This window comes from Uloborus diversus, chromosome 4 (assembly GCF_026930045.1).
Source record: "Uloborus diversus isolate 005 chromosome 4, Udiv.v.3.1, whole genome shotgun sequence".
Lineage (NCBI taxonomy): Eukaryota > Metazoa > Arthropoda > Arachnida > Araneae > Uloboridae > Uloborus > Uloborus diversus.
In genome coordinates this window covers 142,218,134-142,237,921 of record NC_072734.1, presented here as the reverse complement: position 1 = coordinate 142,237,921, position 19,788 = coordinate 142,218,134, and the positions used below count along the sequence as shown (strand labels likewise).

Below are 19,788 nucleotides of genomic sequence, written 5' to 3'. Positions count from 1 at the left end.
GTTGCATTTTCCAATCAAAAAGGCAATGAACGGTTGAATTTTACCGCTCAGACAGTGAAAAAATGAGCTTCTGTTAAATCACGATTTCTGCACTTGTATCCTTTTTCTGCTTTTCGACGACAGAAACGTTGATTTGCTTCCGAAGTTTATGTTTCATTCTCATGTTTCCTGAAAATATGGAGGCTTTATTGGAAATTTGTTTCCAGAATAATGTTTTTTTCAATTTTGTTGAAACCATGTGCTCCTCTAATTTTTTTGAGCAGTGTAGTTTTTGAGGCAACAGCAGCAAGTCGCGCCAACCTAGTTGCCACAGTACGTAAATTTGCAATGCCGCGAAGACGTCAGTTCTTGCCATAGGCGGATTTAGGACTGAGTTCCAGCGGGGGCAGGATTTTTTTTTTTAGCAACATTTTTATTACCCCCCACTCCCATGTTTTTGTCTGTTTCCTGTGATGCATAAGTTCATGCTTTACTTTTTTTGTGTGTTTTTTTCATTAATGTGGGTTTTCATGCTGTCCTTTTTGAATTGACCTTAAGAGAGGGAGCTAGTATCAAGAGAGTGACGCAGGGCTCCCTTTTACGTAGGAAATAGAATATCAACAATTTTAGGGGGAGGAATCTCCCCCGGAGAAAATTTTGTAAAATGGATATGAAATTCTGCATTTTGAAGCCTTATAAAGGTTAATTGGATAGACATAAAAATTGATAACTAGTTTATACTGTTGTACAGTATTGTCCAAACTTTGTAAGAAACAGCCTGGCTAAATAGATTAACAATATGCAGTAGAAGTAATTGGAGCCCACTTTGCTTAGGATTTTCAAAGACTTATCTAATTATTTTCAAGGACTCTAGAATAAATTAAATTATTTAACGCATTTCATTTGTACTTCCCAGTCTGTGATATTTTAGTACTTGATTGTAAATTTTTACAGTCCAGTTCTAACTTAATGAGAAATAGCTATTTTAAATTTAAAAGAAAAAAGAAACCATAGATTTCTCATGACAACAACTTTTCTTCAGTTGCAAGTGGGGCAGAAAATGAATAGAAATAGAAGTATTGTGTATTTTTTTTCCGTGCTAAACAGATAGACAATATGCAGAAGAAGTAAGATAAAAGCAATCAATACAAAAGAATTTCCAAAATACTGCATTCGGGATTGAATAAATAGCAAGATACAAAATATATGAGTCACAAAAGTTTATTTCAAATAATATGTTACCAACGAGAGAACCATGATTTTTACATTTTTAATAGAAGATGTGGCAAGAAGCTGAATTTGACATATTCTGGCATTCCTCTCCTTCTACCATTTGTTAGAAATTTTAAAATTTAAGGTTTGTAGCCACACGTTTAAAAATATTCAAGGTTTTCAAGCACTTAAAAATGGAATTTGTTTTTTCGAACACTTTCCATTTTTTAAGGAACGAATCACGAATTTTTTTGGGAGTTAGGGACCCACTTCAAAGCAGAGGCCCTAAGCAATAGCTTGTTTACCTTATAGGCAAATTCGGCCCCGTTTGTAATTCACTCTTACCTGCAGATTTTTGCTCAATTTTTTTGTAATTTTCACGAAAATTCGTCAGTTTTTATGGTAAAAGATTTTTACGATTTTACCAATCTTTGTTAGGTTTTTATAGACTTTTATAAAATTTCAGCAAATTTTTCCAAAACTTTTGATGACTCAATTATTTAGATTTCAATACTGACAAGGACTGACTCATTTAAACTTCGATGATTATGACTTACCTTACTTTTTAAACAGTATTTATAAAGTAAAATTGTACTCTTCCTCTAAGTAAAAAGATTCATTTAATCAAAACACTCAGGTAACTGAAATTTATTCAGTTTGCGACAGCATTTATTTTCTCTCTTTCTCTCTCTTAAAAAGAGAGAGAGAGAGAGAGAGAAGGGGAAAAAACTATGTTTTTTAGAATTTCTCAAAAGGTCAATTAATCTACTACGAACATAAATATTATGCACAAATATACTCTAAATGTGGACACAAAACATAACGAGTAATTGTTCTGTTAGCGCGAATGAGGGGGGGGGAGGAGTTTTTCCCCCTTTGCTCTTGGTTCTAATTTGTTAAAATAATCGTCAATTATTATAAGTGTTGCAGCTTAATGTATAGCTCGTTTAGCTTATATTTTCATTCATATACTTGCCCAAATGGTTTTCAGTCCAAAATAGTGAATTTAGACACATTTTCAGCACCCCAGTGACAGCTGTACTCTTTGTATTTAATGTTCGTTTTTTTTTTCCTTTCCTTTTCTCCCATCAGAAAAGGACATTTGCTTTTCTCTTCATTTTTATTGAACTATTCAAAAAAGAAAAAGTCATGATTTTTTTTGTTTTAAGATTTTGGAAGATGTGTTGTTACTGTATAAAGTCCTCCCAAAACTGGGGGGCATTGCCCCTATGCCCCCCCCTATAAATCCACCCATGCCTTTCTAAACTATTCAAAAAGAAGAAATATTTTTTTTTTAAATTTTTGGAAGATGTGTTGTTACTACATGAAGTCCTCCCAAAACTGGGGGGGGGGGCATTGCCCCCCTCTGCCCCCCCATAAATCCGCCCATGGTTCTTGCTAGTTACTATAGTATGCAAGTATCGAGTATTCAAATGAAATATAAAGAAAGCTTCGTGAAAGCTAAAATATTGAGCCAGTTTGAACCTAGGCAAGGACAGTAATAATGACTTCACACCGGTTGCAACCAGTGGCGCACACAAGGGAGGGGGTCCAAGGGGTCCGGATCCCTCTCATAGGGCTCTCCCCCTGAATTACGATTCTATGTTTCTTGTACGTAGAATAATTTCAAACAAAGGCAGTTCTAATAAGTGAAAAAATAAAATCCTTATGTTTAAAGATTTTTAAAAATATAGTGCACTTCTCCTACAACGAATCGTCTACAAGAAGCAGAATGGTGATTATAAATGAATACACTGTAATAACCATGTTTTTAGTTTTGTAATTACAGATTAAAATGAGATTCTATGAATTTGAATCCATTTTTTAATTATGAGAAAAGTAAAAGCCTAAATTATTTTGCTTTCTGGTTATTTATTTAAGTATATTTCATAAATGAGGCTAATTTTTTTTATTTAATAGTTTATTTTTTACTGTTTTTCGTTCTCGGGAATCGATAAAATCAAGTCAATATGTTTGACGACTTATTGGGGTATGATAGGAGGATAAGGTTTCGACCTTGGACCCTCCCCTTGCAAAATTCTTCTGTGCGCCACTGGTTGCAACGATAGCAAAATACGTCTTTTGGAAGTTTTGCTGTGGTTGTTATATAAAAAAAAAGCAAGGGTTATTCTATTCCCTATAGCTTTGCAGCACAACCATCAAACCATGGTTTTTTGACTGAAGGCAAGTTTTAATGATGAACCTAAGTGTTTCCCTAAGTGTGGTACGAGCACCTCATAGGGTACGGGAAGGATTTGTGGCTGTATGCGCTGCACTGTTGAAGACAATCACATGTTTTTCCATTTCGGCGATATTTGGGTTTCCCGGTAATACGATTATTCATTTTGTCTGGACACTCTCTCTTTGCAGAACGTTGACAAGGATTGTCGGCGTCACTTCCACGTTTTATCACGTAAAATACTAAATTTGTGCAAATATATATATAAGAAGAATACATAAAATAATAGCAGCATAAATTTTTTCAGATATCGTATGGGATTGCATACAATGATAAGTCGTTATTATGCTTTGCAAGCCGACGAGTCCTTTGATATTGCGAATCTTGCAAATGTTATGGCGTTAGTTAAATGCAAAAACAGTCAAGAAATGGCTTTTATTTTCCCAGCTTTTATTAGATGACACAATTGAAGACATATTTAATGCGATGAATAAATTTATGAAACAGAACAACGTTGACTGCAATAGATGTGATGGTATAAGCTTAGATGGAACAAAAATTATAATCGGAATTTATAAAGGTCTCGTTGCAAGAAATCAAAATGTTGCCCCAAATGTCATCGTTATCTACGTGAAAAACCTTCTTTTGAATGACTGACTTTTTTTTTTGTTGCTAAGATGTGACGAAATAAGAAGAAACCATACCTCGCTTCATTTTCATACCGATTTTCGTAACTTATCTCGAGGAAACCTATACTACGTCAATCACTAATATTCTACTTCTGAGTTTCTAGTTTTAAAAAGGTTAAGGTGTACTCGTACTGTACTTCCTAAGTTCAAACTGACTTTGTTTAACAGCACAAAAGATATTATAAACACCTAGTTACTAATGGTGACGTTTTAAGACAATTTACGTAAATAAATTCTGTGCACAAAAGCGATTGCATGCAATTCACAATATGAAAAAGTAAAAATAATACAAATTTATCTTTTAGTACTTAAGAAAAAAGTGAGTATTCTAGCATTTTGCAATTAATTGAATATTTAATGCTGTTAAAGGTTTAAATTTAGTTTTGTAAAGCCCATTTTTAAAACTTTAATTCGCTTAATGTACGGTAGGCTTTGTTTCGCAGTTATTAAGACGGATTTGCATTCAAATTAAAACACAACATTACTTTTTAAGAATATCTGTTAAATAGCAACTGTATGTTACTAAGCATTTAAAAATCATTAGTAATTAAAATAATATTTTTTAGATTTCTGCTACAAATTCAAGCGTTTGTAACTAATTGAATGTCGGATGAGGCATACTTATTTTTGTTTTAGAAATTTCACGTTTTTTAGTTATTAGGAAAATTGGCGGAGAGAAATCCTGACTTAAAGACAGAGAAACCGACAGAAACATACACATAAACTTGTTTCCTACTTTTCATTTATTTTTCAGTTTTTATTAAAATCATATTTTTACTTTTGCGTTTTAATTTTAGTGGTACTTTTTCATACAACTAAGCTTACTTTTATGATCGTATATATCTTCGTTATTCTTATTTGCTTTATTTTATAAATGCGATTATAAATTTCTAACCCTTCAACCAACAGAAAATAAGTACTCTATTTTTGCGCTCCTTTTAAGTTAGGAGTGCTCCGAAACGTTTTGTTGCAGGCTTAATATTTGCTACAAATTTAAAGACTTCATCGAATTTCTCCAGAAGGAGCACAACGGTTATTCATCAATATAATTTAACAGTTTATCGATTAATGTTACAGATTCAACTATATATACATAAGGGTTTCAAAAAAAAAAAAAAAAAAAAGTAACAAGAACTCTGACGGATGTGCATTCGCTGTGTGAACAAAAATCAGGTTGAAGATAACAAATATGACCAGAGCTTTCAAACGGTACTGGTGGATGGATATGGGGTGTACACTAATGGGAAAAAAATGTCAGATAGAAGATGAACCTTTAAAGAAGCGCTTGGAGGTCCGGCATGGTAGAAAGCATCATCATGAATGTGGAACCACATCAAGTGTTTCTTTTAAGGTCCAAAGAGGTGGAAATCACTCTGTGCGAGGTCGGGACTGTAAGGAAGGTATCTCAATATTTCTCAATTAAAAAAAACCCCTGTATCACACTTCTTATTTCATTCCCAAAACATGTTTCCGCCAACGCAGCCATCTTCTGACATTTTGTCCTGTTAGTGGACTGGACACTCAGCTCCATCCACCAATATCGTTTGAAAGCTCTTGATCATCTTCGTTATCTTCAGTGTGATTTTTATTCATGTGCCCCCCCCCCCCCCCCGTGGATAAGCATATGAGCTTTATTTTATTGATGCTATCTTTTGTTTATCTTAGCCTTGCTTCGGTTCCGGTGTCCTCAACCCACTGACAGAGAGATCCAGGAGTTCGGAGATCCTCGATATCCTTATCCCGGGGACTGCAGGAAGCATTACGTGTGCATCCTCACACCGGATGGATCCAGGATGCCCAGACTTCTCGCTTGTGATCCCGGATACGTTTTCAACCCCCAGACATCCAGCTGCGACGATCCAGAAAATGTGTCCGGCTGGTAAGTTATGTTTTAGATGCTGAATCTAAAAGCATCGTGAAAAATATTTTGAATCATTCAAAACGGGAATTCTGAACATTTTAGGCTCTGCGTCATCCTTTGAACACTGATGTGAGATCACGCCCGGCTCTCACCACCACTCTATGTGGTCTGTATTAGTAGTATGATCAGAATAATTAAAATGAGGCTGATTAGGATGGCTTAGGCTGATTATTAAATGAAAATAGAGATAATTTCACAGAACAAAACGTTAATATACACTTTTACTTTGACAAGTTAATATGTAAATCATCTGAAATCAAAGAATTATTTACTAATTAATTTAAGATAATCTATGAATTAAGTGTGACTGCTATGTAGTGCTAATTTATGTGTGCAAATGCTGGAAAAACCCAGATTAGCAGGAATGTGTGGAGGGAAACTGCATTAAAAAACCTTTTAATGTAGGAGATAATGTCAAAACTAAGGCTCCTATAACTAGGGAGCTGACGTATCCGCCATTTTGGATCAAAGTGACCGTCTGTTTTTGAGTCATTGCCATAGGGTGAATTATTAAAAGACGCAAGAAAGAATGTTAAGATCATAAAAATAACTGAATGTGCCACAGTGTACTGTGCTAATAGTTCACAAAAAGGATTTTGTTTCTTTAAATTTCAAAATTAATAATCCAAGATAAAAAATCAATTTTATTGACGATTTGCTGGAAATCCGAAGCTAAAACTCGACAGTGCGAAAGCAGTAAACATTGTTATGTAAATTCTAGGAACTACTTTTACTGCTATGGAGTAATTTAGTCTGAAGAAATATGCTTTTTGTTTTTTTTATACAACTGTTACATTTTTTAATCAGTTGATAAATTAATTAATAGCTAAGATCCAAAAATGAAATGTTGCCAAAAATAGGACTAATTCACTTTATTGGAAATTCAAGTATACAGTATCAGCACCTAAAAATATATAGTTACACGAATACTACTAAGAGCATTAGTAATGTAAAGTAATACTAGTTTCATAATTAATTAGCAAGTTAATTAAACATACAAATAACCGAATAATATATTTAATAATTCACCAATTGAAATGTTTTCGATTACTTGATGTTTTGTTGGTTTGTTTATTTTTTTCAAAATATGTCACTGTGTAGTTCTAATAACAATTCGGGACAAAAACGAACGCATTACGCTGACATAAAATGAAGCTGAAAGGAAGCAAAAACACATCTCGTGTGGTAATATTTCTCCGAATTTTGATCCAAAATGGCGGGCAGTTCGGCCTGGTATATGTAGGGGCTCTAGTCAAAACATGTGACTACAAAACTAATTATATTATAGTTAAGTTTACTAATTCACTTCATTTTTTTATACATTCACGCCTCCCCTGAAAGTCTTTTACACCTCTCCAGGGGTGAACGCCCATCAGGTTGAGAACCTCTGGTTTAAAAGAAACCTTATCATTGTTATGTCATTTGTGGTCGTACAAAAGAGGAGAGGACATACAAAAGAAACCATATATACACAAATTCAAAATTGAGATTTGGTTGTTTATGGTCTTAAAGGCATTCCTACGTGATTTTAGAGTTTGTCTATATAAATATATGCTATGCACTTTTTGGAAATGTATGCTATGCACTTCCGAGCTAAGTACAATGTAAAAGATTTAAACAACCTTATCCGTCCACTATAATATTAAAATCTGTTCGCGTCTGTCTGTCTGTCTGTCTGTCTGAAAATTTATCTTCTCGAGAACCGCTGCGAATCGGGAGTCAAACGAGATACCAATCAATTCGAAATTTCCCAAAGAAAACAATAGGACCAATCTCGTAATTGTGCGACTTTAATTAGCGGAGATATTAATTAAAACGTTAATTAACATAACGTTATTCGGGAATTTTATTTCTTTCCTGTTGCCATTTTGAATTTGCGTGAGCAAGTAAAATTCAAATAATTGTTTTAAAAGAGATTTTTTTGGCTGCTGTCCAAATCTTAAAACAACGCTTCCATCTAGAATTTCATTTTAAATTAGTTTAAAATTGGTTGCTCTATTCGGATATAGCATTTATTTTATCGTCTGTCCTTTTTTTATTTTTTACATTCAACGTTCTTAACTCCTTTCAACATATGAAAGTTGTTTCTTTAGCTATGTTTATTGATTGTAGTGTAAGTTTATCATTCACCGGCCTCATATTTTGGTACATTTAGGATGTGCGACTAATTATGTTTATTTTGTTAGACTTTTTCCCGTCACATGTGTGAGTTTTCGAATTGTAATAACTCTCTTTTTCCTTCCTGTTTCTATTTTTGAAATACAGTTTGTATCGTTAAAAGAACATGTTAAATTAAGATTGTTTGGATTTCTTTAAGTGAAACAGAGTTGAACAAAAATATTGTTTTTAAGGATTTTAACTAAAGCTTAATTCGAACCTGATGACTTGGTATTAAATTAATGCTGATTGGTATTTATTAAGTCTTGGTGCTTTAGTTTCACGAAAGCAACCAAAAAGTATGTGTCATTTTATGTAAAAAGCTGATCGTAATTGTTCATACAAATGTTTCAGGTATAGTCTATCAGATTTAATTCAATTTAAAGAGAGCACAGATTATAATTGATAATGCATATATTTTCATCTTTTGTGCTAATTGAAAATACTCATAACTTGCATCATTGATAACTATGATTAACTTTAAAGAGATTTTTGCCAAAAATATGCTCTACTGGTGTTTTGCAAACCTTGCATTACGCGTATTTATTTACTCCTTAGAGCTTTAGAAACTGATGTCCGAGTAATACAAAAACATCAATTGGACATCTCTTTCATTTTTTAAGCAGCCCGTGCAACGCCGGGCACGCAGCTAGTCCGATAATATTGGTTGCATGCCAGAACAATAGGAACATTGAAGAACTGAAATTTACTGGAAACAAATTGTGTATATTTGTTTAGCTTGTGTTAAGTATTTTTAGAGCTAAGTTAGTCAAGGCTTCACTTAATCACAGTCCGTCGTTACAGTCAGTGGCGCTATTTAGCAGTCACAAGACTCGAGATCAAACAGAGCTACAAGTTGTGCATATGAGTCAAGATAGACATACGCACACACACACACACACACACACAAAAAAAAAAGGACAACGCGTTGGCAAAATAAAGAAACTGTTGACAGTTTCCCTATGACTATCAAATATTTTGAAATGATGGTTATACATTTAGGACAGCTGCAATATGGTATTAATAAACGGAAAAACAACGTGGTATAAGGTAAAAGCAAGCAAAGTAATTATAGACATACAAAGGAAGATCTAGTATCTCCATACCTTGCTGAAGGTGAGGGGGGGGGGATTTTAGTGGGACTGCGTATTCGCTAAAAACCATTCACAGATCTAGTTTATTTCCCAGGGACCGCCAACCATTCTTTTATGTAGCATAGATATCGACGGTAGCCATTACCACGAGAATTTTGTTGACAGTTTTTCCACCAGATGGAGGCCCTTGGGCTCTTACGATGTGAAACCGCACTAGGAATTTAATTTTGTCAAGAGTTTTCAAAGCCAAACGAATATTCGCTATGTATTTTAAAATGCTGCATAATCATACGACACGGACGCTGTCGATTTTCTTCAGCTTGAAAATTTACCGACCGGAATCAGATTCGATCCTGCGCTTTCAAGGTTTAAGAGCCCAACATTATCTTTGTGCTGAAAAGTAATGCAAGAAATTACAACGTCAAAAAGCACAAATTGCAGATTACTTCAGACACGTGTTTTGGCGTTACAAGGAATGCCTTTTTCAATGCAAAAGAAATGAGCAATTGGATGCTCTTTTCCATTGAAATAGGCGTTCCTTGTAACGCCAAAACATGCATCTGCAGTAATCTGCAATTTGTGCTTTTTGACGTTGTTATTTCTTACTTTAGAGTAAAGGATGGTTTGATAAAGGATCATTGTGTCTGAACTTTCATGAATAATTTGTGCCTTTATTTCCGGTGTTTTCTATGTATAAGTAATTATCGCACATAGGTAATCTTTTTACTAATTACTGATTGCATGTTTTATTTCTTTTTCTAGCCAAGGATATTATAACAACCTTGATACTAGAAGACTTCGGGAACTGTTTGGACGTTAACTAATTCTCAGGTGACTACTTGTAAAAGGAAAAAGAAACACGACATACCAATGATTAAAAATTGGGCTTTTTTGAACTCCTGTTAGTATATTCTACGATATGGAACAATTTGTTCCGAATTTCATATATTAGAGAATATTGTGTTTGGAATCGACGTTCGAGGTTATTTGTTGATTTTTAATATTTATACGGAAATAAGGTACTCTTTATCTATGAAATCTTTTTTTCTTTGAATCCAGTTTATTATTCTAAATAGAGTTAACTGATGGCTTAAAAAAGATGTTAGAATCAAATTTAATATTCAAAGGGCTGATATCGTTCCAGCGCAGAAATTCAATCCGCAGAGGACTTGATTTTCATATAATTCTTAATTATGATATATTAACCGCTCAATCCATTTGCGCAAATAACATTTTTGCGCATATTTTTTCGCTTAATTCCCGAAATTTTAGTTTTTAGCTTTTAGTTTTTAAGTTTTCGAATGTAAGGAACCGTTGTGGATTATAATATAAAATGTCAACACTCTTAAAATTTTTCGTGTTTAAGAAATAATGATTTATATGTGCTGCGGGCGTGTCTGCAACACGTCCAAGTCGTTTTTTTACCTAAGTGTAAAACATTTTTTTACTTCACATTAGGATACACAAATGGTTCCTTGTATTCGAAAACATAAAACTCGAAATTTTAAATTTATGGGAATAAAGTAGAAATATTAGTATATACGTAAAATTATTACTCCAGTGCAAATAGATTGAGCATAAACAAAGAAACGCATTTTTTTTTTTCAGAAATATCTAAAATGTATTATAGTTTAAATATATGATAGTTTAGTTATTGTGGCAAAAAGGTTTGATTTTCCACAAATACTTTTTTTCCTTGAGATGTTAAATTAAGTATTAAACCATGTTGCAGTTAATACTGAGTTTTTTTAAAAAGATTTAATAACCTTTACAAAGTGGTCATGTTTGATTAAGAATTTTTTCGTGTCTTCATGACTATTACATCGTCTGTTTTGTCATTTAATTTATGTTGTGATGTTTACAGATTTTTAAACTTTTATGAGCCAGTGTTTTTCAAAAACTTAATTTATTTTTTTTATTTAGGACCTCAGAATTCGGTTCAATTGAATTAAATGGGATCCATGTACATTATACAATAATGAAACAACCAAACATTCATCATGCTAAAATACGATTAATCACCATCGCAGGCACTAATTGTCAAAAATGTCTTTAGAGCAAATCATCTCTGAACCCACTTCATCGGGACAAAAGGGAAGTCATGAGCATAACTCACAACCTTACTAAGTTATAGCGATTAACCCCTTGATGAAGTCTGTGAATTGCCCCATGAATCTTTACTTGATGAGATACTGATGTTGGTATAAGCAGGTATCTTGACTAGTTGACTTGTTCCCTCAGCTTGGCGAAAATTGAAAATATGGTTGCAGATACTATCGTTGCTATACATCTGTTAAATGTTTCCAAGGGTCAATTACAATACAGTTAGTTTGAAATAGCAATTAATTCAATATAATCACCAAGATAGACTTTCGATTATTCATTTTGTTAAAGTGTTTCACATTACCCTGATGACTATATATAAACGTTAAACTAACGCTGTATTTGAGGGGGTAAAATTTAAACAGGACTTGAAAGGTATTTACAATGCCATTATAGTTTTAAAAGGTGAAAAAATATGATTTACCATTGGTTGAAATTCTGTTTATATCTAGTTCATTATTGTAATATCACGAGTGTATTACAGTTTGCTAAATAGTTAAGCAAACTACTGTGTACTTCGAGCAGAACAACTGCTTATTTTAATTTTGCTAATAAAGTTTTATTACTAATTGAAACGTGTTTTCACTCATGTGGATCTTTTTATTTCAAAAACGTTACATTTATTGTCTCGGAAACGAAAGAAATTTTCGTTTACATATTTATAATCCCGCCAATCAAGGAAAGGATCTTGAAAATTGCATTACAAAATGATTTGGTTCTATTAAAAGTTCGACGCATTCTTAGAATGCTGCCAACACAAGTAAATGCTTTTAAGAAAAGGTATACATCTTCAGCTGACAGTAACAAAAATAATTTGATCGAAAAAAACCAGTCATATGCTACACATGGATTTTACACAATTAACTTTGCGTCGATCGCACAAATTAACAAATCCAGCTGAATGTGACCCGAATTTTCTGCAAAAAATGGATAGGTTAGCTTAACTTAAGTGTAATAAGTTACTTCAACTGAAGTGTCATAAGTTACTTCAGTGCAAAAAGTTACTTCTGTACAAGAATCTGGAATAATTCTAAAAGAACTAAAAAATAACGAGCATAGTCAACATAACAAGCAACTTCAAATTCGTCATTTGTCTTGCATTGTTCCAAATCAAGTACATGTCACATAAATTCATAACACGTTAAGGGGATCCGTCCCTTGTTCACTTCGCTCACCGTCCTTTGTACATACGTTCGCACACAAAATTTAATATTACTACACATATAGGAAAAGGTGTAAAAACGGGCAATGGTGTAAATATGGGCACTCCCTACACTGTTAAAAAAAATTCCGGAAAACTTACGGTAATTGTTACTGGCATCCATGTTGCCAGTAACTATTACCGTAAAAATCAAATGTTACTGTAAAATTTTACGGTTTCTTCGGTAGGCCACAGCAACCAATTAGAGCCGAGATCGTTTATTTCTCCGGTATAAATTGCCGTAAAAATCAGCGATGCTGTAAGTCCGCCATTTTACAGTAACAATTGCCAGAAAATCTTCCTGAATTTTTAACAGTGTAGGTCCCTAGTGGCTGTGGGAGGTACCGCAGATAGGCGGTCAGGAATGTAGATGGAACCTTTTACTATTATATGATAGCAGAGAGCAGTTGGAAACATTCTTTCAAGTAGTGGGAACGCAGCGTGAGTTTTTGCGCAAATCGGTGTTTTTTTTTCTGAATACAAACTTCTTATGTTTAGTTAAAAACAATTTCACAGTAATATCCGGAAAGCGGAGATCTACTTTTTGAAGCACACCTTTAGTCACGCACGCTTTTACGTTACATGTGATTGTGGACATCTTTCTTTGGTGTAGTTGGTGTTAATATGGGCCCCCAGTTAAAGGCCCCCATAATTATACGACTTTAGTTTTTTCAAATAACAAAAATTATTCTTCAAGCAACTTGCATCGTTCGTGATGGAAAGTTTTCTGAATACATTCGGAGAGAGGTGTGGGTGAAATGTGTTATGTGCTGAATGGTGGGCACACTTAGATTGTGCCTTGTGCCGGAGCTGAAAGAGCCAGTTATGTTTGCGATTTCTGTAAATACATTTATTTTTCTTGTGATAAATAAATTATGTCATTTTTTATAGTTTTATCCTGGTTTTAAACTAATTTTGATGACTTTTTAAAGAGGGCTCATATTTACACCCCATTTTTTCTGGTGCTTTTTTTTTTAAAGCTTTTGTAAATCGTCGTTTTTGAAGTGAAATTATTGGTATTAACCATTGTTTTGCCTTCTCGTATTTAGGAAACTTGTTATAGTTATTAATGAAAAACAATAATAGAGAATTTTTCTAATTTAAATTAACCTTAATTTAAACACAGAAGAGGCTGCCCATGTTTACACCTTTTCCTTCAACTTTATTTTGAGTTTATTATCTTTAATCCACATGAATTCAAAGAAACAAAGAATTAAATACACTTATTTGAATAAATCTATGGTTTAGGTGTGGTTGGCATATAATACCAACCACATTGATAAGAGGTCTGCCACTGTTTTTGTGCTTAATAAGTTTAAATATTAGATTGTAACTCTGCTATAGCACCCCGCTGAGGTTACTTTCAATACCTTCCTCGATTTTGACTTAATGTATGCTAATGCCGAAAATTCAGATTCAGAGAGATATATGTGGATAAAAACTGCACTACCAACTTAAAAAATGGCAATAATGTTGAAAATATTTTCATGTGGCCACAAAATTGAGAAAATTATAATCTTTTTTCCTTCGTCATTTAATTTACATTCTCACTCCACTTGAAATTATTCTACACCCCCCCCCCCAGGTTGAGAATCCCTGGTTTAATGTATCCTATATTACGAGTATTTGTTCATTTTTCGATATACACTCATTTCCGTTAACAGCAAAGCCGTGTATAGCGAATTTTTGGCAATAATATAATAGCTCAAATTCCACCTTCACGTTTTATTGTGCATTATTAAGCTTTTTATAACGAAATTATGGCTATATCCAAATTTTTACTTGGTTCCTGCCTTTTCGGTAGAAACGGGCGTAACTGAACATTGTAAAGAAACGACCTGATGTGTGCCTCACATGACTTCCTTTTACTCCAATTTAATGTCATTTTCCCATTATTGGCAGTTTTAATGTGATTCAATAGTTTACTCTCTAAATATCACCAACAGTGGCCAAATTGAAATCAGATTTTAAAAAAATGTCCAAATTTGTCGCCAAGTTGGCGACAAAACTTGGCGACCAAAAGACTGGCGATATATCGCCAAGTGTCCGCCAAATTGTAACATCACTTGAGTTTACATCAAAATTAACAATGATCTCCCCCCCCAAAAAGGGCAAAAGACCCCCTTAAAAACACCCGAATGCAACCAAAAAGGCAGGTGCACAACTAGATCCCATTAGGAGTCTACGTACCAAATTTCAACTTTCTAGGACATACTGTTCTTGAGTTATGCGACATACATCCGCACATACTTACATACAAACGTCACGAGAAAACTCGTCGTAACTAACTCGGGAATCGTCAAAATGGATATTTCGCGTGTCTATACGTTCTTAGGCACTTATCCACGTGCGGTCGAGTCGAAAAAAAAAAAAAAAAAAAAAAAAAAAAAACTCAACATTCATTCGGGGGTGAGAAAAATGGAAATTAGGGTCGATTTTTGAGTGAAAATTTTTTCGCGAATACAATACTTCCTTTTTTGTAAAAAGAAGTAAAAACAGTAGATTTGGCAATCTATGTCGAATTTAAAACATAATTTAACAGACCTTTTCTAAATTCTAATAAAACCCTAACAATAAAATATTATTACATATTACGAAACATATGATTGACATTTTCATTCATGTGTTTCATCAAATTTATGCAACGACTGAGAATTACAAATCTTACTTGTGGCATGATCAATTTCCATAACGTCAGTCAGCAAACAGTAAAGCAGAGATCGTAAATCACTGAAGAAACCTTTAAAGCCTATCATGTCAAGGTAAACTCCTTTCTAGTATCGCTCTCAACTATCTTTTACAGTAACAGGTGGTTCTAAGAATCTTTGATGAGTTTTTGATCGTGACGTTGTTGTAAACTGGATGTTTTCCATACACCCACATTTTTTCCAAACTAAACTTGATGCTCCGTAAATTCGTTAAGGAACGGCACTTTTCATAATGGCACTTTTGAAATGTTCCACTTGAAATGTTTAAAACAGAAAAAACTGTTGACCATATGTTGAGGCTGATGTTCAAATTCTGTCCTAGGTTGCAAAAGAAAAACTCTAAATAGTAATCATTTGTCTAGTTTTTTAAAAATTACAAGAAAACATAGTTTCAGAAATAAATTGGTACATTTGGCAACTTTGTGGTTGCATGATTCATATCGCTATCATCATATTCTCATTTACAGAGCTTAACACTAAAATTATTAAATTAGGCACGTTGGAGGGCACAAGAAAGAGAGGGTAAAAAAATCTGAACTGTGATAGGCTAGCTGTATTAAATGCATATTTTTCCTTTTTCCGCAAATGCCATCCTAAAAAGTGTTTCTACAAGCTACAGGCTTAAACAGTTAATTTCAAGCTGACATCGCATTTCTATCTTGTTTTTGACATTTTTAAAAATTTATATGATAGCATAGCTTGACCACGAAGAGATGGCGATACATTGAAGCTGAAACGTCATTTGTATCACATGTACTGGGTTGTCTGTTATTATTTTTTTAATTGATAAGACCTGTGAGAATTCATATTTGCTGCTCAGAGCTTTCTGGCTGACTCTACCTATTACAAATGATACAAATCATGTTTTGGCTTCAAAGTCATCCGTCATCTCTTCGCGGTCAAGCTTTACTAGAATTGAAAGGGATTCATTTGATAGTTTTATGGGCGGATGATTCATATTGCTATCATCGCATTTTCATCAACAGAGCTTAACATCAAAATAATTAAATCAGGCACGTTGAACGACACAAGAAGATAATAATAATGAAAAAAGAGAAAGAAAAAAAAAAGCTTTTGCACAGCTGTATTAAGTATATCTTTTTTTATTTTTAGGAAACACATCCTATAAAGTTCCTACAAGCTGCAGGCTAGCGATTGTAAAAGAACTATTGAATCTACAGTCTTCGTTTTTGGCTCAAATGAAAGCCAATTGAATTTGCTGTAACAGTACATTCAGTTTTTTTCTTGGAGTAGGAAGCCCACTAGTTGTGAAAAAAGCTTTTAAAAATGCCCACAAATACATACTTGCGCAAGTTCAGCATTGAAATTAATTTGTTAGATTAATTAATAATTCATTTCTTTTTTGGCAACAATTAAAAAGCGGTAGTATGATAACTTTATAAATACTATAACTTTTCATTGTTTTTGGCAACAACTGAAATCCGGAAACAAGGCAAATTAATATTCACCGTTCGTGCACCACATGAAAATTGGTCCTAGACCACAGGTTGAGAATCACTGCTTACTACTATACATTTGGTCAAGAGAAGGGAAAAAATAAAATATGAATGTATGAGAAGAAAAGTTGGAGAATGAATAATTAGTGAAATTGGTTATTTGTTAACTGAGAGGTTATTATTTTTTTTGACTGTATATATATATATATATATATATATATAAATAAACTGAAACATTCATGGCCTCCGAGCTAATACAACCTTTTTCCAGATTATAGGCCATGGTTTTCGGGCTTGGTTCATCACGGTCTATATAAACAGAAAATAATTATATTACTTAATGTAAAGAAGTAATATAAAAAGTCTTCAGCCTTTCTTTACGTTCATTTTCTAAGGGCAAAGCTACGCGCCCATTACTTGTGGTGGTACATGTTTTTGATTGTGCTCCTGTATGTGCACTGTAATGGGGTGGTTTCCTTCAGTCAAAAGTACTACTTTTAGTCATTAAAACGTATAGAATGAGCAAGCAAAAAAAAAAAAAAAAAAAAAAACATGTACCCAGAAAATACTTTCATTTTTCCAACAGTTTTTCTTAAATTAATTTTTTAAAATGTCCGATTTTTCAAACAAGGCGTGGTCTTGATGACGTCACAAATGATGCACTTTGCCGCATCTTTCTACGGCTACATCCAATTTCTTCCCAAGTTCCTCTCCCTCGAGACGTCACCTGTCAGATTATCCATTGTAGACACTTCCTTTGTCAAAGGAAACAAACTTTAAAAGCATGTACAATGTGTCCGCCATTACTGGTCATGCAAAATTTGTAAATCTCTGGATAGACGCTCGCCAAAAGAAGAAGGATAACAGGCCAAATTGTTGCAATCCTTCCAAAAGAGGGACCAGTGTTCTCTCTTCGCAGTTCTTCGAAAATTCTTGGAAACTGTGAAACTGCTCTTTGCAGTGCAACGGGTGGTAGAAAAGAAATAAGAGATGCGTCACAGCATTCAGTATATAGTCGTTCTCACTCATTTCATTTTTTAATTTAAGACTATTTCTTAACACACCTTCTCTGTCATAATGCACGCTTTTTCGAAAAACATTACAAAATAATAGTAATTTTAAAATTAGAGTTTAGCTAATAAATTTAACGAATTAACATCGAGGATTAAACTTTTCAAATGATACAGGTTTTTGAGCTTTCTGTGATTCGAAGCAAGCAATCAGTTCAAAAGCGCTTTTAACAGTCTTTTTTTTTTCAGTATAATTGGTCAAAATGGTTCTTGAATTCGAGCTTAAAAAGTTGCAATGTTTAGAGCAGATGATGGGAAACATAAGCTATTCTCTCTTTAAGCGCGATATATTTTTTTCTAATAAAAGTCTATACTTAAAAAAAATAACAGGTAAATTTACCTTTAATTTAAAGAAGTTTCACCACAAATAAATTTCAAAACGATAAAAACTTCAAGATAAAATGCACAAAATGGTTTTTAATTCTGAAGACTATTTATATGAGTTTGGTTCGTTCTAAAAAAGTATCAAATATAATAAATGAGTACATGATTTCTAGATGACAAAGCTCAAAACTTTTATCTTTTCCTGTTATAACTAGTTTAATTCTAGAGCAGCCAATACATTTTAAACTGCTTAGCTGCTATTAAGTTTAGCTAACCTTTAACGAATTTTGCATAATGAACATCCCAGCGGCGGGTGAGTCGTAAAGGGGGTGACTGTCTCCTCACTCCTCAAAGTAAAGGGTTCCATGCTCCCTCCTTTTTCGGAGGTAAAAATTAGTGACCGATCGAAAAATAATTTTCTGCTCAGTGGATTGATTTATTTCGTGAAAAAAAAAAGCTGAAAACTCCAAAAAAATAGACCTTTTTCATATTATTTCATTCGAATGGAACTTTGATTTGGAAAGAAAGGGGGGGACGGGGTCCTACAGACATTAAAACATCCAGACATAGAGACTTTCAGCTTTATTATTAGTAAAAGAAAAATAGTGCATAATAGGCAGGGTTGTTTGATTTAAACCACGATAGTTCAAACCGTGGTTTAAACTAAGTGTTTTTTTTTTAAACCAATTTATTGTTTCCCCTCAAATGTTTTCATCAATTTAATATGTTATTGCAAAGAATAAAATATAATTAATGCAAAGTAACTAGCAAAGCTTTATAGATAAATTACCGATTTAATAAATTTAGAAATTATATTTTTTAAGGTAATGAAAGTTTGCTTAATAGTTTTCATTTTTTTTTTCTTTTTAAAAACCTATGCAGCTTTTCTATTAGGTACATAAATATACAGGGCAGACCATGTAAGTTATTCTAAAATTACATGGGAAAAAAATCCAAATAGCTCTGTTATAATTTTTATTTATCATTATTTTTCAGCCTTTTGCATTTCAAAATAGTTCAAAAAGCATATTTCAACCAAATCTTCATATGCTGCCTAATTTGGTTGATTACTTAAGATTTATTGAGTATAAAACTTAAGTAATCAAGCAAATCTTAAGTAATCACTATGTGCCATTGAAGTGATGAATAGTTTAAAAATATCTTCACACTAGAATACTTGACAAAAGAGAAAGAATAACTAAAGTCCAAGAACACTTATAGGCAAAAAATTGCGCTTATACCTGCACACTTTTTGCATCTCCGAAAGACGATGCAGTCAAAGCAAGAAAAGAAAATGTATAAAATTACGAAAACATTCATGCAACTCTGTGTTCGTAAAAAAAATAAATAATGCTACATTTTCACCTTTCAAAGAACTTTTTTTTATCCCAATATAATAAAAGAAGTGTCATGTCCTCAGAATGGTGGAAGAATCAATAAACATTATTTTTATGACAGTCTTCATTATTAAAATATGTTTAAAGCGTATTTTCATTTAAGTTTGAGGCTTTTAATTAAAATGATTTTTTTTTCTTTGGTCATATGCATTAAACCAAGAGAAATAATGTCTACAATGAAAAACATAATGATTTTCTTAAAACTTACTTATCCCGTTTCTATCATTGTTGTTACTGATACATTAGGTAAAATCTTTAAACAAAATATGCGTTGAACTTTTGATTTTTAAAGTTGTA

General features: G+C 33.1%; 2 protein-coding genes across 2 annotated transcripts in view; one reads left to right on the top strand and one right to left on the bottom strand.

Annotated features, from left to right (window-relative positions):
• Positions 1-11,903, top strand: part of LOC129219754 (protein obstructor-E-like) — a 59,991-nt gene extending 48,088 nt beyond the window's left edge. Inside the window, exons 4-5 of the mRNA XM_054854048.1 lie at positions 5,725-5,938; positions 9,994-11,903. Coding sequence (XP_054710023.1) covers positions 5,725-5,938; positions 9,994-10,051 — 272 coding nt within the window. The 3' untranslated portion in view covers positions 10,052-11,903. The remainder of the gene's footprint in view (positions 1-5,724; positions 5,939-9,993) is intronic.
• A 5,034-nt stretch (positions 11,904-16,937) lies between these two features.
• LOC129220881 (uncharacterized) overlaps positions 16,938-19,788 on the bottom strand; it is a 12,936-nt gene continuing 10,085 nt past the window's right edge. Inside the window, exon 7 of the mRNA XM_054855316.1 lies at positions 16,938-17,009. Within this exon, the coding sequence (XP_054711291.1) occupies positions 16,938-17,009 (72 nt within the window). The remainder of the gene's footprint in view (positions 17,010-19,788) is intronic.